Consider the following 21370-nt stretch of genomic DNA (forward strand, 5'->3'; position numbering starts at 1 on the left):
CAATGCACTCACTCTGTGGGACGAGCAAACCCTTTTAGTGAAAATCGTTTTTCACAGTCTGCTGGATTTCTCAATTTCTCCTTTTTAATGTCATGTGGCTTTACCAGCATGGCATAGACTAGTGTTTTGAGTTTGAGTATGCAAGTTCAGTCACTCAGTGTGCTTGCTGCTATGTAATCTTCATTCCTATGTGTATGTCCGTCCACCTGTTCACTACTTGCAGCTTGTGACACATTTCTGTAATTGTGTGTCTTATTTAGAGCCTTTTTTATGCTTGTCTATCATGCCTAGATCTGTTTTCTAACTTTGTAGCTTACTCTGCACAATGTCATTTTCTACATGGTTATCAGTATTTTGTCTTGCTTAACCAATTAAAATATGAAAAAATCCATAAAATAAGATACATTTAGCATTTATCTTATTTAAATGGATGCATTTGTCTGAAGCTTTTATCCAAAGTGACATAAAACTCATTCAGAGTATACATTTTATCATTATGTGTGTTCCCTGGGAATCAAACTCATAGCCTTCTTTTTGTGTGTTAGTGTCCGATAACCAAAATACATAATTTTGGTTATCGGACACTAACTTTGTAATTCTTGTTTTAATTCTGCTTATAGGCACAATGACAAGTTAATCATTTATCACTAACCTCTTAAGGTGAACTGCTTTATGAAACTTCATTATGCAAATAATATAGTGTCTACAAAGAATGACTTGAACTCCATGTAGTTGCAACATGCAACATTTTTGTGTTAATGTTAATCAGTTAACTCGTTATTGAAGAACTGATAACCGATTAAGTGGGAAAGTGTAAATATCAGTTAAAATATCATTCAAACCGATTATCGGTCAATCTCTACTCATGAACTTGCCTTTGCTTGCGCTCTAACAGCTCCAGGAACTCATAAGATATTAAGTCTTGTTTTCATAGAAATTCAATAAAATTGTGCTTTATGCTTAAAACAAGAAAGTAAATATTTGAATACACTTAATTTAAAATAAATCAAATGGTTTCTTTCTTGTTTTATGCATAACGTCTCCTAAATTTTGTTAGATTGCCCTTAATGTCTTTGTCATTTTGCCTCTACATTTACATTTATGCATTTGGCTGTGGCTTTTCTACAAACTGACTTAAAGTGCATCCAAGTTTACATTTTATCTGTGTGTGTTCACTGGGAATTGTACCCATGACTTTTGTGTCTCGCTTCAAATAAATGTATCTGGTTTTAAGGGTGTTTAGCAGTACCGCCGCTATAAGCAGACTACACAGTCTGCGTAGGGCACCAACTCCCTAGGGGGGCACCACCAGCACCTGGAACTCTGCATAGGGCATCAATTTGGCCAGCGGCAGCCCTGGTGTTTAGATATTATTTTACTGGAAAACAAAACAAAAAGTGTGCATGTGTGTCTCTTTTACCCTTCATGCCTGTTTATATGAGACTACGTATCCCAGCCTTCATGGCTCCTGCAGCTCTCTCTTCCTGTAGCGTGTCTCATTAGCAATGGTCTGGCTCTCCTTGCTGCTAATTGACCTTTAATTATCTCAGCGACCCCACTGCGGCACTGCATGCCTGTTACTGTAGTGATAGGGACACACTCCATGCCTCGAGACCAAAGAAGTGGTAGGCAGTCCTCTAACGAACAATTACAGTCTTCCAAGGGGAGGGAAAATTAAGTCATGTCTATAACTAGACCAAAAAGTGAGTAATTTTTCTGATTAATTTGCATATCAAGACAGTTTTCAATTAAAAATGTCAAGCTGAGTCTGTATAGAAGGGTTTTAAGGGTGCTTGCAAAACTGTCAGAACTCCAGGTGAAAACATAAAAGATGGAAAAAGAAAATAACGGTGGTTCGAAAAAATTCATTGGTTAAAAAGGCAATACGCAGCTTGTAATCCGGGGATGCTCCAATCACCGTGAAAAAACTATCAATTTTCTCAAGAGGTTTCAAAATTAACCATGTATTCTTTTGAAAGAAATGAGCAGGAACATATAAATCACAAATATTTTATTATTTTATAGTTAGATATACACACTTAAAAGTGTGTAATTGACATTTTTTCCATAGCTCAGAATAGTCAGTCACCAGTGGAAGTTTTAAAACAGCCAGTTAGCATTTTGTTCCAGAAAGTAAAATGGATTTTACAGCAGGTGATTAGCTGAAAAATCCTGGATTTGGAACTGAGTTCCCATGAGCAAAGATGTCAGATTTAAAATTGTGTCCTTCAGGAGGGGCTGCGTCAGCCAAGCAGCTGCCATTAAGATGAATGAGAATGCTAACAACTAGCTTTATCCACGTTTTAAAGACATCCTTGGCTTGTCCTGGGTGGCATCCTCTTGTAAACAGGATTACAGATAGAGATGACAGTGTTGGAAGAGATGCTGCTTATTTCTGCGATTGGATTAGTGAATGACAGGAAGTCAGTGCACAGGATATTTATGACTGACGAGGACAGAGAATTTACATGAGATAAAAGACGTAGAATGACTCTATTTCTAGTGTTTCAACTGTGCATCCAAATGACTAATGAAAAGATGTTTAATCTGGTTATCTGTTTAACAAGTATCTCCATTGGCCTTGAGAAGTGTCCATCAAAACCGTGTATGTCCATCAACTTATTTACCTCAGCTGTCCAGCTGAAATGTATTGAAGAGATTGCCTACATCACGCTGGCTCTGTGATTTCCCTGACAACCTAAACCATTCATGCACGCACAATGTCAGGTGGTTTTATAAAGTAGACTACACCAGCTATATCCGGTTGACAGATTTACATCCTCACAAAACAGCGAGTGAAAGCTAATTCTTACAGGCAATTTATGCGTTGGACCCTGGAAAATGCATCTCGAAAACGAACTGTCCACTCAACAAACGGACATAAAACTCAAAACTGATTTCGATCTTAAATAGTAAATGAAAGCTCAGATTATATTCAAAAATAAATTCTCTAGCAATCCATAACCTACCAACTAAGTTCTGTGAACATGAACAGTTAGACTCGAGTCTGTAATTAAACAAATGCCACCAGAACCCATGATAAGAAAACCATGTATGTCCACGTTCGCTAACAATAATCCATGTAAGTCCAATTAAAATATCGAACAGTCCATTAACAGATGTGTAATGATAGAATTCTATTTATGGTGCTAAAGGTGAGTAATTGTGAAAATTTTTATTCATTTTGTAAGATTGTTTAATGTTAAGCTTCATTTAATGAACCAAATAGCTTTCAAGTGTGTTTGATATAATGGCAAGTGATTTTCTAGTATCAAATTAACAATTTAGCATGATTACTCAAGGATAAGGTGTTGGAGAGATGGCTGCTGGAGCCTGTCTAGGTTTGATCAAATATTACTTTTTTCAAATTGTAATGGTGCTGTTTTTTACACCAGTATTGACCTGACTATACTTTGTAATCAGTTGAAAGCCAGTTTGGTGAATTAAAGAACCAATCGACAACATCTCACATGGATTATATCCTGTGCTCTGACTTCCTGTGACTTCCACTTATGATGTTAGTAAAGTATTTATTTTATTTTTTTTCATACATTTTCTCTAACCCTTGGAGTTAAGTCTTTAAGGCTCAATTGTAATTACTCTCTTCACATGAGAAATGAGATGTGCTGCCCCATCCTTCAATAATAGCCTCTTTCCAAAGCATACATAACATTGACATATTCACAAAACCCTTTAAGCAGCACATTTCAGTGTGAATTGCTAAGATCAGAGATCTTGTTAAAAGGTTCTAACACAGGGATCATTCATAAGAATTTGCAGAGCTACGAACAGCACAAGGTTTGACAGATTTCTCACATTTTACTCCAATTTCATTCGTTTTTCTGGTGTTTAGGAATAATAATATCTATTTTACATCCTCTTTATTAACTCACCATGATTTGGGTGGGCCAATCTGAAGTTGCAGGGGTTAAGAACAAGTCTTTCTTCAGCTTAATTTCAATAAATGGTCTTTTTGGACTGGAGATGAAGTTTTGAGTTCTGAAATTTAAATTGCATTTTCATAGTACAATGAACTTTTGATATGATATGACCCCTTTAAAGTAGGGCTCCTTGTTACTTTCAAGAATTAACATACTGACATGTAACATACTCACACCAAGACACTTCAAAATTTGAATGTGGCAGTGATATGCATAAACCTTTAAAAGTTTGCACACTTTAATTATGTGTTTTGTAGAAAAGCATCATGTGGCATCGTCCAACTTGCTTCATTTAAATTCTCTGCACATTTTCTCTAACGAATTCCACATTATGCTACAATTTCAACATTTCTCATAGAGAAAAATGGTCAAAGAAAAAGAATGAGCCCATAAATGTAATATTTGTTTAAAGTAAAATCAAAGCGACGTTCCACAAAAATGGCCTACATTAATTTTTCAATTCACATCACCAACCCACCTGTCGAAGGACCATATGTACAGGCAGTAATTAAAAGCATTAAAAGCACAACATAAAATTAGGCTCATAGCTGTGACTGCTTCAGCCTCCATGTTTGAAGCACAGATATGGTCTCAAACATAAAAGGGACCAAAGCTTGAAAAGCCAAGTCCTTTTTGTGAGTCACACTGTGAAAGGTTTGTGCCATTTCTTTCTTTCTTCTTTTTGCTTTACTCTTCTTTTTTCAAATTACTTTTAGGTGGATGGTTAATAAAATGAACTTATTAGCAAAATTCATCCCATTTATTCTAATTTGACTTAAGTCAGGATAAATGGGATTTAAGTTTAATTACAGTTCATTACACAAACCTATTATGGGATCACAAAAAGTTGTCACAAAAATGTCAGGTTTCAGCAGCGAAAATGCAAAATGGAAATTGGTGATTAAAAAAGGTACACTGTTACCCCTTTTCCAATGACATTATGCCAGCACTGATGCTGGTACCCAATCTGACATCGTTCCCTGCATTTACACTGAAGAAAAGGTTGTTTTGGGCCAGAAAAAAACGGTCTCTGGGTCAAGCCCTTAAACCTTCTGGTCTTAAACCAGGAACCACTAATGTCAGATGCCATGGGACAGGTTAATGTTATCCCCATGACCGACAAAGATGTTTGAATAAAAACAATGTGGCTAATGTACCGTAACTAGATTTCTCTCACATATTCAATAATCCTACTGTAACTAGATTTCTCTCAATATAATCAACAAAGCAGTCAGTGCTGTAAGTGTTTGAAGCTCTTCAGTTGATGGACATCCCATTCCCCTACTGTATTTTATTACACTGAAAAACTATGCCAAGCACTTTATTTTACCTGTCTGAATTTTTTTTTTTTTTAAATTACATATCATATGTGTGAATTTATTGCTATAATTTTTTTAAATGATATATTTCAATATAATACAACAATTCTGGTCCTCTAACACTGTTTAGCTGTATCCCAAACTACACATACACTATGCACTTTCAAAATATACTATGCACAGCCATATAGTGTATGAATTTTCAAAGTGTGCCAAAAGTTCAAGTGCATGTGATGTGTTGCCACTAGCTTTAGCGCATTAGCAAACCTCAGTTCAACACTTCAGCTTGGACATTCAGCTTGGAGTGATGGTAAAGCATTTAACTGACATTTGTAAGGTGCTGTCTCCACTGAAGTTTTGCTAGCTGCTACATTCTTCATTATTTACAACCGTTTTGTCAGACAAGCAGCGCAGTCAGGTAACTGAACCCTTCAGCTATTTATGGCAAAGCATGAAGTGTCCAACATTCCTCACTCCATATAATCGGATGAAAAAGTGCATCATCCAGGTACTTAAAGTACACTTCTTTTTGCTGCATTTTCAGTGTTGACATACTACTCACACTACTTAAACAACAAAATGGCGTAGAAAAGTGCGGTTTGGGACGCACCTTTTGTATCATTCCGCATTTCTTTGTTTGCAGTGTAGCTCGGCGACACACAATGGTTAATCCGGCTTTGACATCGACTGGAGCTATTTTCATAAGCACAGCATAAATAGACAAAATAACTGGCTATATTGGGTCTAAAATGTAAGTATCTTTAGATTAATTTCTTTTTTATAGAGCTGTAGTATAAAAGTTTGCAATCGAGCTGTTGTACTGAATATCAACACAGTTATCATTTGTAACATTAAACCCAACAGCATAAAGATGCTAATTTACAATTTTATTTGGATGTTAAAATTTGTTCTCTAAACTGAGTAGGACTTGTAAACCAAGATCACAAAGCACCACGTTTGTGTGGAGGCAGGTTTTGATGTAATGCAGTCAGTAACAGCATTGTTTTTACTCTAAAGTTCAATGGAAATGCAGGCTGGTTCTGAGAGATGTCCATGGATCCCCGTGTGAGCACCAGCACTACTTAGCTGCAAAAGGGGTATGTTTCCTGCATGGCATGTTAAGGCTTTTTACCGATCTCTCCAACAGAGCAGAAAAAATAAAAAAATAAACAGCAAGAAAAGGCAATCAAATCAGAGCGTCAAAAAACACAATAAAAACCCCACCCTTGTCCTTGTATCCTTTGATGAATGTTAAACATGCAGGAGGGGTGAGGGGGTAGTGGAGATATGGGAATAATAGATACATGTAATAAAGGGATAAAGGAGCTGGAGAACAAGCACACACCTTCGGTGAGGGAGGACACAGGCAAAGAGACCTCGATGCATGCGGCGGACTGGGCCTTGCGGAAGGGTGGTCGGCCGGGCCCTCTGCGAGCGAGGCGTGGCCCTTCAGGGCCCCCAGAGACTCTGGCCCTCCCAGACGGACAGGGCTGGGAGGTGGGGCTATTGCAATGTCCATTCACATGATCTGTAACAATGGGCATAGCATTAGCAAGAAACCAAACTGAAATAAGAAACAGAGAGAGAAAGAGAGGTGAAGAGGTCTGTGGGATGAAAATAATGCAGCCACAAATGAAAGAGAGAACAGTAAAAGGAGGCGGTCACATGACAGCAGCAATAATTAGCCCAATTGAATTTTGGTGATTCCAAAAGAAAAGATATTAAAAGATTTGAAAAGTAAAAAAGAAATATCAAGTAAAAGATTTAAAAAAAATATCTGAAAAGAAAGATTTGAGGAGACAGGAAAACAGGTAATGACAGAAGTGCTGAAAAGAATCAGGCATTCAGAGAGGCTTTCTCATACTTTCTCAACTCAGACACAAGACACGGTTTATGCAGAAAGTTAATGGAGGTCTAGTTGATATTGAGCTGCATATAAAACAGCACATTTAACAACAGTGCCTTCAACACAACTCACTGGTCCCTACCTGCGGAAATATCCAGAAACCAGAGCCTTTCGGATATATCTCAGGATTCTGACTGAATCCTGTCTATTTTGAGAATATAGCTGTAAATACTCTCTGCCTTTCTCCATCTCGTATCTTTCAATCAATTTCATGCCAACGCAGCCATCCAAATCCATGGCTGTCTACTGATATTTCAAGTCCGTAGGATTCCTACTTCTACTCAGTATTTTTGATATTGCACTGAAGACTTTGCATTCAAAACTTTGACACTGACTCATGGGGAAACAAAGCACTGTTGAGAACACCATCTGTAGTGAGTCTGTTAAACTTTATCATTTTAAAGACTACATTTAGCTTATTTCCAACTTTTTTACACACTTGACTTGATAGTCATGTTGTTTGTCATGAAGTTATATTTCTCTGCTATTACATAATATTAAAGCAGAACATTAGGGCTTAGGAAGTAAAAATCCCATTCATTTCCTCCAAAGAGAAATTAATTTTTAATGACAATATAAACCCCTTTCAAGACAAAACTACCATGAGCGCTTTTATATAAGCCACAACTCAGTGGATTTCAAAATCTTGCATAGTTCCCTCCCTTACAAAATAATTGAAATACTCTTGTACCTTTTGTCCAGTTTTCAAATACTTTTTGCTTAATATAAAATGTTGTAAAGTTGTGATTCATATCAGAGCTGGTTGGTCTGGTTCAAGGCTTAGAACTCTTAAGGCCCCTGCACACTTCCCACAAAATCAAAGAAGGGTGTGACATAATTTAGAACAAAATCTGTCCAAAAAGAAAGTGGTGTTCTCCAGATCGCCAGGGCGAACATTCAGAAATCTTCTTACGACATGCAAAACACCTTCTTGCTGCCATTGGTCCACATCATTTGTAGGTGTGACGTGGAGCTCCTCCTACTTTGAGGCCAAAAGCTAATCCCAGTCAATCAATTAAGATCAGTCATCATGAACACACCAGCATACAGAGTTAATATTAGCAAGCTGGTGCAAATTTACCTACATCTGAATGATCATTCGAGTACAGACATTTTCCAAGAATATGTTATGCTTGTGTAATGTTTGTAATGTTTAATTAGTCTACAAAAGGAATCAAATCTACTCAAATACTCTGAAGTGCCCATTCACTCATGTGCCAACTGCAGCCAAAAGCCATTCACACATCTGCCCAAATTAAGACATCCCTATCATGATTCTTTTGTCTATTCTACCCTTTAACACTTATTCATACACCCATTTTTGCAGTAGTATCAATGCCATCATAAATTTCAATAACAGAGTGTTATCTGCACATATTATGACTGCGTATAGTATATTAGCACCATACATGCATACATCCAAGTTAAACATTAAAAATTTCACATTATCAACTGCAAATACATAAACTAAAATAATCATCAACTCGTTAAAACAGCTTCTTTAGCTGATCTTGTGGTAATTATACATGGAACGAGGCATAAAGTCATTAAAAACACATTTTAAATGTCAAATTAGTTTATGTTTTACATGTACTCTTGAGTGTCCTCATATTTAAATGTATCTCTTAATGCCTCCCAAAGCAGCGTGGTGGGTGTCTAAATGTTTGCAAACAGTATGTCATTGCTCAGGTGTTTCAAACTTCTTTTTGACTCTGAGCAAAGAACAAAAAAGCACTTTGCTGTGAGTTTGCTGGGGCCTTTAATTGAATTTTTCTTTCATTATGGTGAAAAAGAATGGGAAAAATACTTCTGGAACCAAGACAGATGAAAAGTAGATAGACAAAGTTGCAAGCATTGCAGAAATATCCTACAATAACTTTAACTTGATATTAGATGACAGTATAAGTAGTACTGCCCAGGATAAGAAAGGGATGAAAGTGACAACTGGAGCATCACATTGAAATAAGCACTTTTTGCTCATACTGTAATTCATACAGTACTAAAAGCCTGCTGTGACATTATGTTACTTGCTGTTGATAACAAGTTAGAGAATGCAGGCTCATATTAGACCACATGAGAGAAGCAGGATTAGAAAGCCCAGTCCGCAAACATCTTTATGCCTGTCTTCGGGGCAGAGGGTCAATGTTTCTAAATGTGCTCAGGGTCATTAAAATATTGCAATTGAAGGTTTAGAATAGCACATCTAGTTGCAATTGCAACCCTGGTGCATTCAAGGGGAGACAGTTCTACACCACAACACTAATGTATGTTGTATCACAACATGCATACAGCATGGAAATTCATGCTGGTCTAAGTTGGTATTATTAGGAAGAGAAACTAAAAAAATATATATTTCTTTATGTATCCAGAACTTAAATCATTAAGATAGTATTTTTACATTATAAAATGACTCCACTGTGCTTTCTCAGTTATTCTATAACATTTCTCAGCAAGTACAAATCTAAACCTTAGAGGATTTAAAACAAGTATAATCATTCATGGCTCAGACAGTCTATTTTCCATTGTAATTCAGCATAGTTTAACCTGTTGAGGAAATGTGTCATTATTACATATTAGGTCAGATTTGGCAGAAGAAATTGGAGAGGAAAGGGTTCAGCTCTCGGCGAGAGGCATGTCACATGCATAGTCACAGCCTAGCATGAAAAAAAAGCCATTCAAGAGGGAAATTAAAAGAGAATAAGGAGAGATACTGAAACAAAGATATAGAGTGAGACATATCGGAGTATTTCCATAAAGGCTGAATAATGATCCAAGTCATGATGAGGCAAGATCATTTCCAGTCTCATTACATTAGTGCATGTCGGTTCAGCGGTAGAAGATGATCCAATCACAATGGAGCAGGCTTTCATAGAGTTAGAGAATGATCCAACAGGGTTAGAGCATGGTCTTTGGTGTAGGATGATCCAATTGCGATGGATCAAGGGCGTTTAGAGTTAAAGGATGAACCAATCGCGAAAGAGCAGGAGCGAGTTGTTAGAGTGGTACTCTTCTCAACTTAAGAATAAGTGAACAAACCACCTTTGTAAACACTTGCAAAATGTACATCTAAAAGCATTGAAAAAAGGAAATTAATAATTAAAAAAGACCACACGCAGAGATGTGAGGAAGGAAATTTGCTCCCCTTCACGAATTCAAATGAGAAGAAATTGAAAGAATGTGATCAAATAAAAGTACAACAATACATCAAACAATAACTTTAAAATGCAAAGACAAGGGGATTCATCATGTCATTGTTAACAGGATGAAAACAGAGAAATTTGATGAATCGAAGGCAAGAATAAAGAAAAAGAACTGCTCGCTTTTGGCCTACCGTACCAAGATCAGTCTTAAGATCTGTGGGTAGACTTAACTTTCTGCCTGGTCCCTTGACTGAAACAAAACAAAATAGGACAGAAAGGGGCAATTAATCCATTTAAGAAAACTAAACAAAAGATAAAAGGTGCAGACGTCAAGGAAATAAATAATTCATCTTAATTAAAATCTATAAAATTAAAATTATATTTTAATGAAATAAAGTAAATAATCTTGTGTAACACATGCATGTGCACACATTGGCGTGTAACGTTGTATTCGACGGTCATGCCCAATCGCATACTGCCACCAGACAACGGAGTTTCATCTGTACTCTTCTGTTTACAGGTACATATACACAAACACAAAACAAACTCATGCATGCATTTAAAATCTGTAATTTGTAAAATTAAGAGTAAAAGGGAACAGTTAGGATCTGTAGTATAGTATATCACACGAAGCGCAAAGGAACTAGAGGTAGACTGATATATCGGTTTTACCAATTCATCGGTGCTGATAGTTGCTTCTTGGAACTTGGACCCTTCTGTCACTCACTCACTCGACGTGGACTGGGCTGGACTGGACTGGGAAGAGAAATCGGCCCGGGATTTTACGTGGCAACTGGCCCAACTGTTGAATGATGGGGGGGTTCGCTGTTCTATTCTGCATATCGCGGCGCCGTTTTGTGGTCCATTCTGCATAACGTGGCAGCTCATTGTTGCTTATCGAGGCCCATTCAGCACGTTTCACGGCCGAACCACCGGCCTGCTCGGTTCTCCCAATGGCCATTACACAGCTGATCAGCCCAAAAGTGCAACGGCCCACCGGAAAAATGCCAGGTATGCCAGACTACCAGTCCAGCACTGCCCGGACATACGGGTATATAAGGAGCTGGAATGCAACCACTCATTCAGACTACTTCTTCAGAGCCAAGCGGTTGTACTTCACTGACCTGAAATACTCTGCCAGCCATTCATCTCTCGCTCTTACGAGCTTTTGGTTTCTATGGCGCATTGCAGCGGTTCTCCCCCTCTCGCACTGGTGTTGTGCAGAGACACACCCCTAGGCGCATCAGCAGCAAAAGAGTGTATTTTCAAAAAAAAGAGTAGATTTTCCAACTAAAAGAGCGGCACTTACGAAAGCGTCTTTAAGATGCCTTTTCATTTGTGTGTTATTCCTGGTTGCAGTCGCTATCTCTCCGCTTCTGATGGCCACGATTGCTGTCTAACGTGCTTGGGTACTACTCACGTGGAGACGGCTTTGGTGGATGGTTCATGCCCTCATTGTGAGAGTATGACCATGGCTACATTGCGGTCACTGCTTTCCTTCGTCAGAGGGAAAGCCACCCTAGCGGCTCCCCGGCTTGGTCCTTCTACCTACAGGTATGAGGCGGAGTCGGTAAGCACGGGGGGCAATCTGGGGACTTCAATGGGAGCCTCACTGCCGGGAAACCCCACACAGACATCCCATACCCCAGGACGCTTGTATACCCCGGATGAGTTCTGGGATGAGACTGGAGGGCTGGTTTGCGGCTTCATTCGGGGCTCATGAAGAGGATGATCTGTCGATTGCAGCGTCAGAGAGCAGGTTCGTCATGTCTGACACAGATGACTCGACTGGACTCATGGCCACGCTCTGCCCCAGTTCCTTTCTTCTTCGGAAGTGCATGAGGAACTTACACGGTCATGGCGGGCACCTTTTACTGCCCGAACCAGATTTGTGACCTCCTCCACTACCCTCAATGCTGGGGCGGCAAGGGTGTACTCGGCAATTCCTCAGGTGGATCAGGCGGTAGCGGTGCACTTGTGCACGCAGAGCGCCGCCACCTGGCAGAGTCGTCCAAGGCTCCCATCCAGGGCCTGTAGGATTACGTTGTCATTGGTGGCTAAGGACTATGGCGCTGCTGGATGTGCCGCCTCCGCCCTGCATGCCATTGCATTCCTGCAGGTGCACCAAGCCAAGTCACTTAAAGAACTGCACAAGTAGTCCTGACCCAGGACTAATGCAGGAGCTGTGCTCAGCGACCAATCTCGCCCTCCAGGCAACAAAGGTTTGAAAAATCTTTTCTCAAATATCAGAGATATCTGGGGCGCCCAGGAGCGACCCCTAGTGTCACTATATCAACATAACGTCGAGTGAGTGACAGGAAGGGAACGGATGTTACATTAGTAACATGACGTTATCTGCAAAAAAATCTATGCCAACAGTTGCCAGTAGTTTTAATCTAGTGAATGTGGCTATAAAAAGCTTAATTTGGTAAATGCCTTTTCAACCTTTTTAGGTAAATGCCTAAATCAACCTTTTCTGCCACCTTAGTTATTGGTAATGGCAAAATCCACTATCGATCGACCTCTAACAAGAACCAGACACAGACAAATAAATACTGTAGCTAAACATAACAAACACAACGGTTCAAATCAAAGCATAAAGAGATAAATAAAGGAGAAGTCAACATTTTGCAAGCATTTTGTACCACAAAGGTTAGAGTGTGCGCTTTGCTGAATTTCTAAGGAACAATATGTGATAAGATCTCTGCAGAAATTAGATTTAACAGAGAAAAAATAGATGTATCATTTTTAAAAATGTTATCCCAAATAATGTCTCCATTATCTAACGCATTCTATCAGCACACCAGAAAAAGTATCTGTCATTGCAATCTCAGAATACTTCCCAAGATGACATTTGCCTCCTAAGCATTATTTGAATAAAATGTTTTTAAAGTGGGTGCAATTTAAAATTTTCAGCATTCACTAATGCTTTTCCATTGAAAGACCCAATTAAATGGTTTGACAAGTGCAATGTTCTTTCCTGTGTTGATACATTTTCATACTTGAACAGGATTTAGGAGATACATATTGCAGGGCTTGTCCTGTAGTATGTTTTATGAGCCAATATTAGTGCGTACATTCTCATGTAAAAATTCCAATAATGATTTAACAGTATCTTTAAAGCACTGCTTTTTGAAATCTCCTCAGATATCAGTTGCACAAAATAAAAATGTATTAAAAAAAATATAGCTCTATTGTGAATGTACTTTGAGTAAGAAAAAACTGAGCAGCATATAATTGTAAAGAGATTTGACTGTATCGTTCTCTCTCTCTCCCCCCTCTCCTTCCATGGATGTGGAGATGAACAGGATTTGAGGGTAATGCAAAGAGGAAATTGCTCCTGGAAATGGAAGTAATTAAAATTCCGGGATCGACAACCTGTGCCTTAGATGTGGAATCCCTCCCATTACTCTTGACACTAATAGGATCAGCCTGCATATGCATGAGCATGTGTGGAAACATTAAGGAAAGGCAAAAATAGAGAAAGCACAAACTACCTACATGCTGACATGAGAGAAACACATTAAATGTTTTGTGTGTTGCCTGTATAGTCCCATTTCTGTCTGAATAAACCCATGTTGGACCTCAGTTGTTATTGTAATCCAGTGGCACAGCTAAAATGGCAAGCATAACAGCTGGCATCCGCTGATGTCAATGTCAGCCCTCCAGTGGCCATCCTGTATTATTGTCTTCTCCATGGGCAGAATTTCAGTGGTCCTTTAGCTGCTCGTTAGAACATTCTGAGCACTATGGCTTCGATGAACATTAATTTAGAATTGCTTTGGATTGATCTCAAAAGCTGTCTTCTGCACCCTGCACTGCAATTTGCATGAATTACTGACTCCTTTCCTTTTAGCTCAAGTCATCTTTCACTAATTTGTAGATGTGAAATATACTTTAGGAGTTTGCTAAAGATGCAGACGCCAAACTCTTTCTCACTCTCACAAACATGCATTAGTAGTTTTGAGTCACAAGGTCTCTTTTGATCATATAAAATATGTAATTATGTTAATTTTACTTTTACATTTTAGCCTACCTCTTGTAAGCGGTTTATCAAAAATACATTAATTTACTTCTGCCTGCCAAAAGACTGTCACTGATTAGCAGCACCAATTTAGTGACCTTTGTATTTTTCTTTTTATTCATTTATATTTTTTAATTAAGCCAACACGCAAGGACATTTACATGTAGCACATTACCAAATGTGAACAATGCATTATTAGCATAAACTTAATGCTTATTCTTGTAGCCATAAGTTATACATTACACAGCATTTGCTTTGCCTTCCATGGCAAGTTTTAACTTCTATGACATGCTTAAAACATTCAACACATTGTTACAACAAATTTTGGCAAGATTACATATTAAACTCATTTGAAGCCTACATGGTAGCAACAATAATGCTAATTATTTCACCTCTTGCCATTGTATTGATTTTTTATAATGCACTAAGTATTATTTAAACCCGCCAGCGAGTTCGTGGGGAGGTCCTATATGGCAAGCCATTTTATCACTTAAAGTGATGCAAGTCTCTGGATGCAAGTCTTGTTGTCTATGGGTGAGTGTTAAAATGCGTCATAATAATAGTATGAGATGTCGAAATAGTAAGACATTTTACAAGATGGCTTGATTAAAACATAACATTTTTAGTCCCATATATAAAAAAAAAAAAAAAAAAAAGAACAATGTTATTAAAATTTCTCTTACATTTCATGTACATACATGTTTAAAAAAATATGGAATGAATACACAATTTTTTTCTAAGATGTTTCCTTTCTTAAAATAAAGTGTTGGATTGGAGGTGCTAAATTGACTGTATTTTATACATGTTAAATACTGTTTGTTTATTGGATTGGTCTTTATGGAAATAAAAGTTTTGTAATAAAAGATCTTGCCATCTTTTACAAATTATTAAGAGTTGTCTTGAGTCTTGATGTTGTAGGAGCCTACAAACACATAGCTTCATGGACAGAAAAAGCAAATGTTCTCATTCTTTCACTTTGCAAAGAAAAACCTGTGACAACCTGTTGGGTTCTAACTAAGTCCAAGCATACCTGTTAATTTCAGACAATTGAATTTCTGTTAAATATTCAGGTATTAATTCAGTCAATATCAACTACACAAGAAAACAATATATACAGTAACTAGAAAATATATAATATTAGGGTCTATACATATTTAAATGTATGTATTAGGGTAATTTGAAACTATGAATGCTCTGTCTGGGCAACACTCACAATCTCATTCATCAATGCACACAAACACACACACACACACACAAAAAGACACTACATATTATAGCCTACTATTTACTATCATGCTCCAATCACATACATGCCAGAAATGCCCACATATAAGCACACACACACACACACACACCTAACATCTCAGTGGCACAGATTGTGGCACGGGGCACTTCGAGTAAAGCTACTTCTACTTCAGCATGCAACCCCAAAACAAACACTCACACACGCGCAGACGGAGGAGCACATGAGCCACATAGTGTGTGTGTGTGTTTTTAAGGGGCTGGAAAAATTCTTACCATTGTCCAGCAGGTAAAAGACAGGACTGTAATGGCAGGACCGGAGGTTAGAAACAGGTTCCCCTGTGCCACGAGGCTCATTATGGAGGGAAGGAGTGAAGGGTGCTGAAAATCAAAGATCACACAATCACTGTCACAAATGGAGGTCTTCAGCCAGAATTAATTACACACAGCCAAATAACTTGCTATAGATAATTTATGATTCGTAAAGGAGGCTGTGGACAGATGCTAAAAGAGAAGACACACAATCAAATAAATTAATATTCAAATAATCTGCTATATTCACAACTCTATTCTAATGCTTTCAGGCCACAACCAAAGCCAAATCTGATTTCTCCAATAACATACTTGTATGTATTTCAATTTCAAACAATTCCAGTTTTGTTAGTTACAAAATGCAGTTACAAAGCTTTTAGATTACATTTTTACATTCTGTAGAACAAAATTCTACAGAGCACTTCACAAACTCTTTCAAACAATGTTTCCAAATTATTATATATTTTTTTTACAGTTGCAAGAAAGTGTTAATGAATAAATTTTTATCAGATTTATTCAGAATTATCTTATATGTTTCTGAATCATAAATGCTGTATGAATTGGGGCCAAATTGCTCCGGTAAAGATGACAGAACAGTATTGTAAGAGGATGACAAGCATATCGCAGGTCTCCTGGTTACTCTGCTTTTACATGATTGATCTTCCTTAAACCTTTCTTGAACAATCTGCCCTCCCTGTCCAAAAGCTTTTTATTTCTGCCCTTCAAATCATGATAATTGTCCTTTAGATGCAGATTTAATGCTTAGTTCTGTATCGAGGGTTTCACCCTCAGATTGCACCATCAGCTTGTAATGGAATATTCTTTCAAAGGTTTTATTTACTTTTCTATCAACTCTATTTAAATGATACTAAAGGTGTCTGTGGCAGGGCATAGGGCAGGGCCGGTTGATTACACACACCCGGCCCCTAATTGGGCTGATTAGCCCGAGAGGGATAAGGGCCGACTGGAGACAGCATTTATCATTCATCTAGCGCCACTATTAAAAAAAACAATGTCATTTTATAACTCTATTCATGTTAGATCGCTATTCTGTTTCACTCAGCTGTGCAGTTTCTTGCTGTTTTGACAGTGTCCTGGACCATTTTTAAACCCATCTGTGCTATATTTAATTATTGGTCTTTTGAAAACATGCACTAGATGGACGTCTTTGTTCATTTTGATGTGCTGTGTTTTAAGAGCGGTACAAGCTCAACTTTTAAAAATGCATCTCATACTGCTGTCAGACTGGAGGAAACACATGCCATTCTGTGTGTAAACAAACACTGAAGATGTGAGATGTCTCTCCTGTGAAGACCAGCGCCTTTGCTGTTGAATCCGGTTGAAGCACCCAACATCACCATGTATTACATTTGTGTATTCAAAACATTTCAGCATGGATTGTATGTGTTATGGCTGACATCAGTGTGGATTGCTTATGAACCAGTCAATACATGATTCAAGTTTAAGTAAACTGTTTCATTCATGAATCATGTCAAGACTGTTTTATAGTTAAGGTGCCACTGTGCTTAATGTACTTGGATACAGCGTATTGGGTGTACTTCATAAAATTACATTTCAGGGTTTACACTTAATGTTGTGGAGCTTGTTGTTCATTTTCTTCTGACTGAGTTTCAAATATGGTTGTAATGATGGGGCTGCACAATGTTAGCCAATCAGAACAGTGGCTGTTTACACTGAAGTCTTAAAAGGCCAGAGAGTTTAAAACTGAATGTTTCAGACAGAGGGCCAGAGAGAGGGTGGAAAATAATTATATATAACTAATCTATGACTGTTTTGGTGCTAAAAACAACTTTACTATCATCAGGGAATATAATAAAAAAATATATATATAATACAATTATATATATATATATATATATATATATATATATATATATATATATATATATATATAGATTATGTCATGACCCTTTTAAACATTTAATGTGTGCTTATTTAGACTGAACAAGTCATTGTTTCTCAAAAAGGGAAGGGAACATATTAAGTACAAATTTGTTGCCTTTGTAGTAGTTTAACAAGTTAGACCGGTACAATTAAATAATCTAAAACAAAGTTACCAGTCTCTAACCTTTTACAACCACTTTCATTTTTCCCTTTAATTCAAGAATGATCTTTTTCTAAAAACATATCTGCTGGTATCAATCCAGGGCTGACATTTCATCTTATTAGCCATCTGACAGTGTGCCACAATCAACACCAGGTCACAGCAACCCACCTCAACCCTGCTGACAAAACCAACAATCGCACTAACAACAAACAACAACAAGTCACAGGGATAGCACTTGTGAGATAACTTCAAAGTAAAGTGTGGCCAATTACTGGACTTGATAGAAGGCAGAGGAGAAAGAAAAACAGACAAGGGGTATACTTAAAATCAGAGATAAATCTAATGAGTGAGAAAATGAACGAGAGTAAAATAAGGCAGATTAGAGGAAATTAGAGGATTAGAGGAAAATGTACATGATTAAAAAACAGAACATAACACAGAAAAGTGGCATCAACATTTATAATCCTTATAATAGCTTAAACAGAGTGTAGTTCTACATAAACAGGGGTGCATTTACATAGCACAGGAAATGTTTGTGATTGGAAAGGGTTTGTGCCCCTGAACATGGACATGCATGGAAAACAGCACAAGTACCATCTGTGCAACCTTCCCTTCATTCATTATTTTTCTGTTGAAAAGTACACATCTAAAAGCTGGGATCTAAGTAATGACATAAAACAAAAGGTCAAATAACAACAGCACCATCAACATTTATTTGATGCAAACTATTTCCATAAAAATAGTTTGCATCAGATCTGAATTCTCCAGCATCCTGAACTCAAGGAAACACAAAACAGATATTTTTAAAAGCCAGTTATTCACCACTGAACATTCTACAGAAAATCACACGCCAACTCAACTCTTACTGCAGGCTTAAGCTCTTGAAGGAATAGTTCACCCAAATATTAAAAGTTTGTCACCATCTACACTGTTCCAAACCCACAAGGACTGAAACTCTTCTCATTTGCTGCAAACTAAATCTCATTCAAGCTTGTAACCAATCACAACATGGCACATTTTTAAATTTGAATGTGCGGAAGACTGATTTGGAAGCTACAGTAGAGGACAAGGTTTTCAGTGAATAACAACTTACAAATTCTATTTCTGACTGTTCCTCACACTAATAGCAAATGTCTGCACTTATATAGCGCCTTTTTAACCTTAGTGGTATTCAAAGCACTTTACACTGCGTCTCATTCACATATTCACACAAACATTCACACACTAATGACGGCAGAGCTGCAAGGTGCTAGCCTGCCATTGGGAGCAACTTGGTGTTCAGTGTCTTGCCCAAGGACACTTCGGCATGTGGAGTCGTGTGGTCCGGGAATCGAACCACCAACCCTGCGATTAGTGGACAACACCGCTCCACCACCTGAGCCCCAGCCCTCCAAAGACTGTATGCTCCATAAGACTTTGAATAAAGCGCACAATGTACTTTATATGTAGACTACTTTTATGGGGCTTTCGTGTTTTGTTTTATTTTATTTTTTATCTCTTGAAGCTTAGCAGGCGTTGGTTCCAGTATGCGTTCTTTGAGCAATGTGAACAATCTGCAAACTATCCCCTTTGGTGTTCCATAGGAATGTCATGCATAAATGATAACAGAAGTTATATTTCTGGGTGAATTTTCCCTTTAAATGCCAAGAGCTGCTCATGCTTGATACACTGCTAAATTCAACAAGTAAACCTAATTTCTCCTCTCGATCTGTCAAACCACATATATCAGGCTACAGCCCTCTGCTCGCTTTCCCAAGCGGCTTCTGGCTTTCAGGCTGCCTGTTGAGCTGGGAACTGGGAAAACAAGCAGAAGCTTCAACAGCACTGAGACATGAGAGAGAATAGAGAAAGAGAGAGAAGAAAACAGACAGTAAATTTTGTATTCTTGAGACTCTACACAAAATATGCCTATGATTTTTCAAACAACAGTAAATAAATAAATAATAAAAAAGATGCAATGCAATAACATCCCCTAAAGAGTCAAAGCCTTATTGAAATACTTTTTCTAAATTAAGAGATTTAAATCTTCAAGTACAAGCACTATTGTTGTTATCCTTTTAATGTTGCTGTGGCAATGCAAATATTGAGTAAAGCTCTGTAAATATGATCATATCCTCATAAAAATTCTGCACAGGTTATGATGGCTTTAAAAAAGAAAATAGAAACAAAGGATGAAAGATATTGGAGGCAAGAGAGTGGAGGGTACAGCCTCCAGGGACTGAAGATATGTGCAGTGGAGAAACAGAGGACAGAAGAGAAAAAGGAGGAAAAACTGCAGAATGAAGGCTCTGTAAGCCATATTGTTATAAAAAGCATTTGTACTTGAAGCTTGCACCAAACTTTTTCAAAAAAGTTTCCCATTTTTCAGAAAAACAAGTGGTCCTTGCCCAAACTTACACCATTGATTGAGGCAGATGTTGACATGCCTCTGCACATTGAACCGGTATAGGAAAAGGAAGTTTTTCAGTAACTACTGTCATCATGGAGAGGGTTTATGTAACTGATCAGTAGGGATGGGTCAATATATTGAAGTTTTATGTATTGCGAACAAAATAAATTAAGATCCATATCCAGAGGTGGGTAGTAACAGGCTACATTTACTTGATTAACTTTAAAAAACAAAAAAACTTTTAGAGTAAGTTTAATAGTGGGTACTTTTTACTCTCACTCAAGTACATTTCTAATTATTTGTTATTACTTTTACTTCTTTTCAATGGGTGGCATTCCTGTCATTACATTACTGGGATTCATTTGTGTAAAAATGTGAAAAATTCTTTGTAATTTTTTGAGAGATTACTGAATGGGACTTTTACGAAAGCGGAAGTTCGTACAGCTCTGTGTGCTGAGCCGCTGTCACAGACTGTCACTCAATCACTGCTGCTACATTTCAAAGTGAAAAATGTTCTTCTCTCAGCACATTGAAAAAAAAAATAAAAGTTTCATCACGCAAAGCCTTCATTTAACACCAAGACAAGCTGATATTTCAAGATTAAAATCACAGCTCCAATTTAAGGCAGCACGCTGATGTAAGTTTTGGCTCTAATTCTAACACAGGCTTTTCTGTGTAATGAGATGATCATTTTCAGTGTGATTCTGTAACTGGGCTCTTATGAAATCAGTCTTTCAGTGTACATTTTAAATTAGTGCAGTAATACTTCAGTGTGCTTTGTCCTGTGTCCCGCATGTCATGAGCAGTATTTATGCATTTACCCCTCGCCCTTGCCGGGGTAATGGCAAATATTGCAGCTACTTTGGATGGATTAAATGTATAAATGTAAACATGTAAACATCAAAGATAAGTGTAAATAAATACCTTTTGCTCTGCAATTCGCACAATTGACAACTGGAGCGCGAACAGACAGCATTTCTGCGCGTGCACAGCGAGGGGTACAGGGTGAGAGAGATGTGTGGGCACGAG

General features: G+C 37.8%; 1 protein-coding gene across 2 annotated transcripts in view; it reads right to left on the reverse strand.

Annotated features, from left to right (window-relative positions):
• stxbp5l (syntaxin binding protein 5L) overlaps positions 1-21370 on the reverse strand; it is a 252949-nt gene that overhangs the window by 25310 nt on the left and 206269 nt on the right. The window contains exons 21-23 of one of the 2 annotated variants that reach the window (XM_052148847.1): positions 15849-15953; positions 10503-10556; positions 6606-6788 (exon numbers count right to left, since the gene is read on the reverse strand). In XM_052148847.1, the coding sequence (XP_052004807.1) occupies positions 6606-6788; positions 10503-10556; positions 15849-15953 (342 nt within the window). The remainder of the gene's footprint in view (positions 1-6605; positions 6789-10502; positions 10557-15848; positions 15954-21370) is intronic. The other variant, XM_052148848.1, reaches the window with a different exon arrangement.

Source organism: Xyrauchen texanus, chromosome 18, assembly GCF_025860055.1.
Source record: "Xyrauchen texanus isolate HMW12.3.18 chromosome 18, RBS_HiC_50CHRs, whole genome shotgun sequence".
NCBI lineage: Eukaryota > Metazoa > Chordata > Actinopteri > Cypriniformes > Catostomidae > Xyrauchen > Xyrauchen texanus.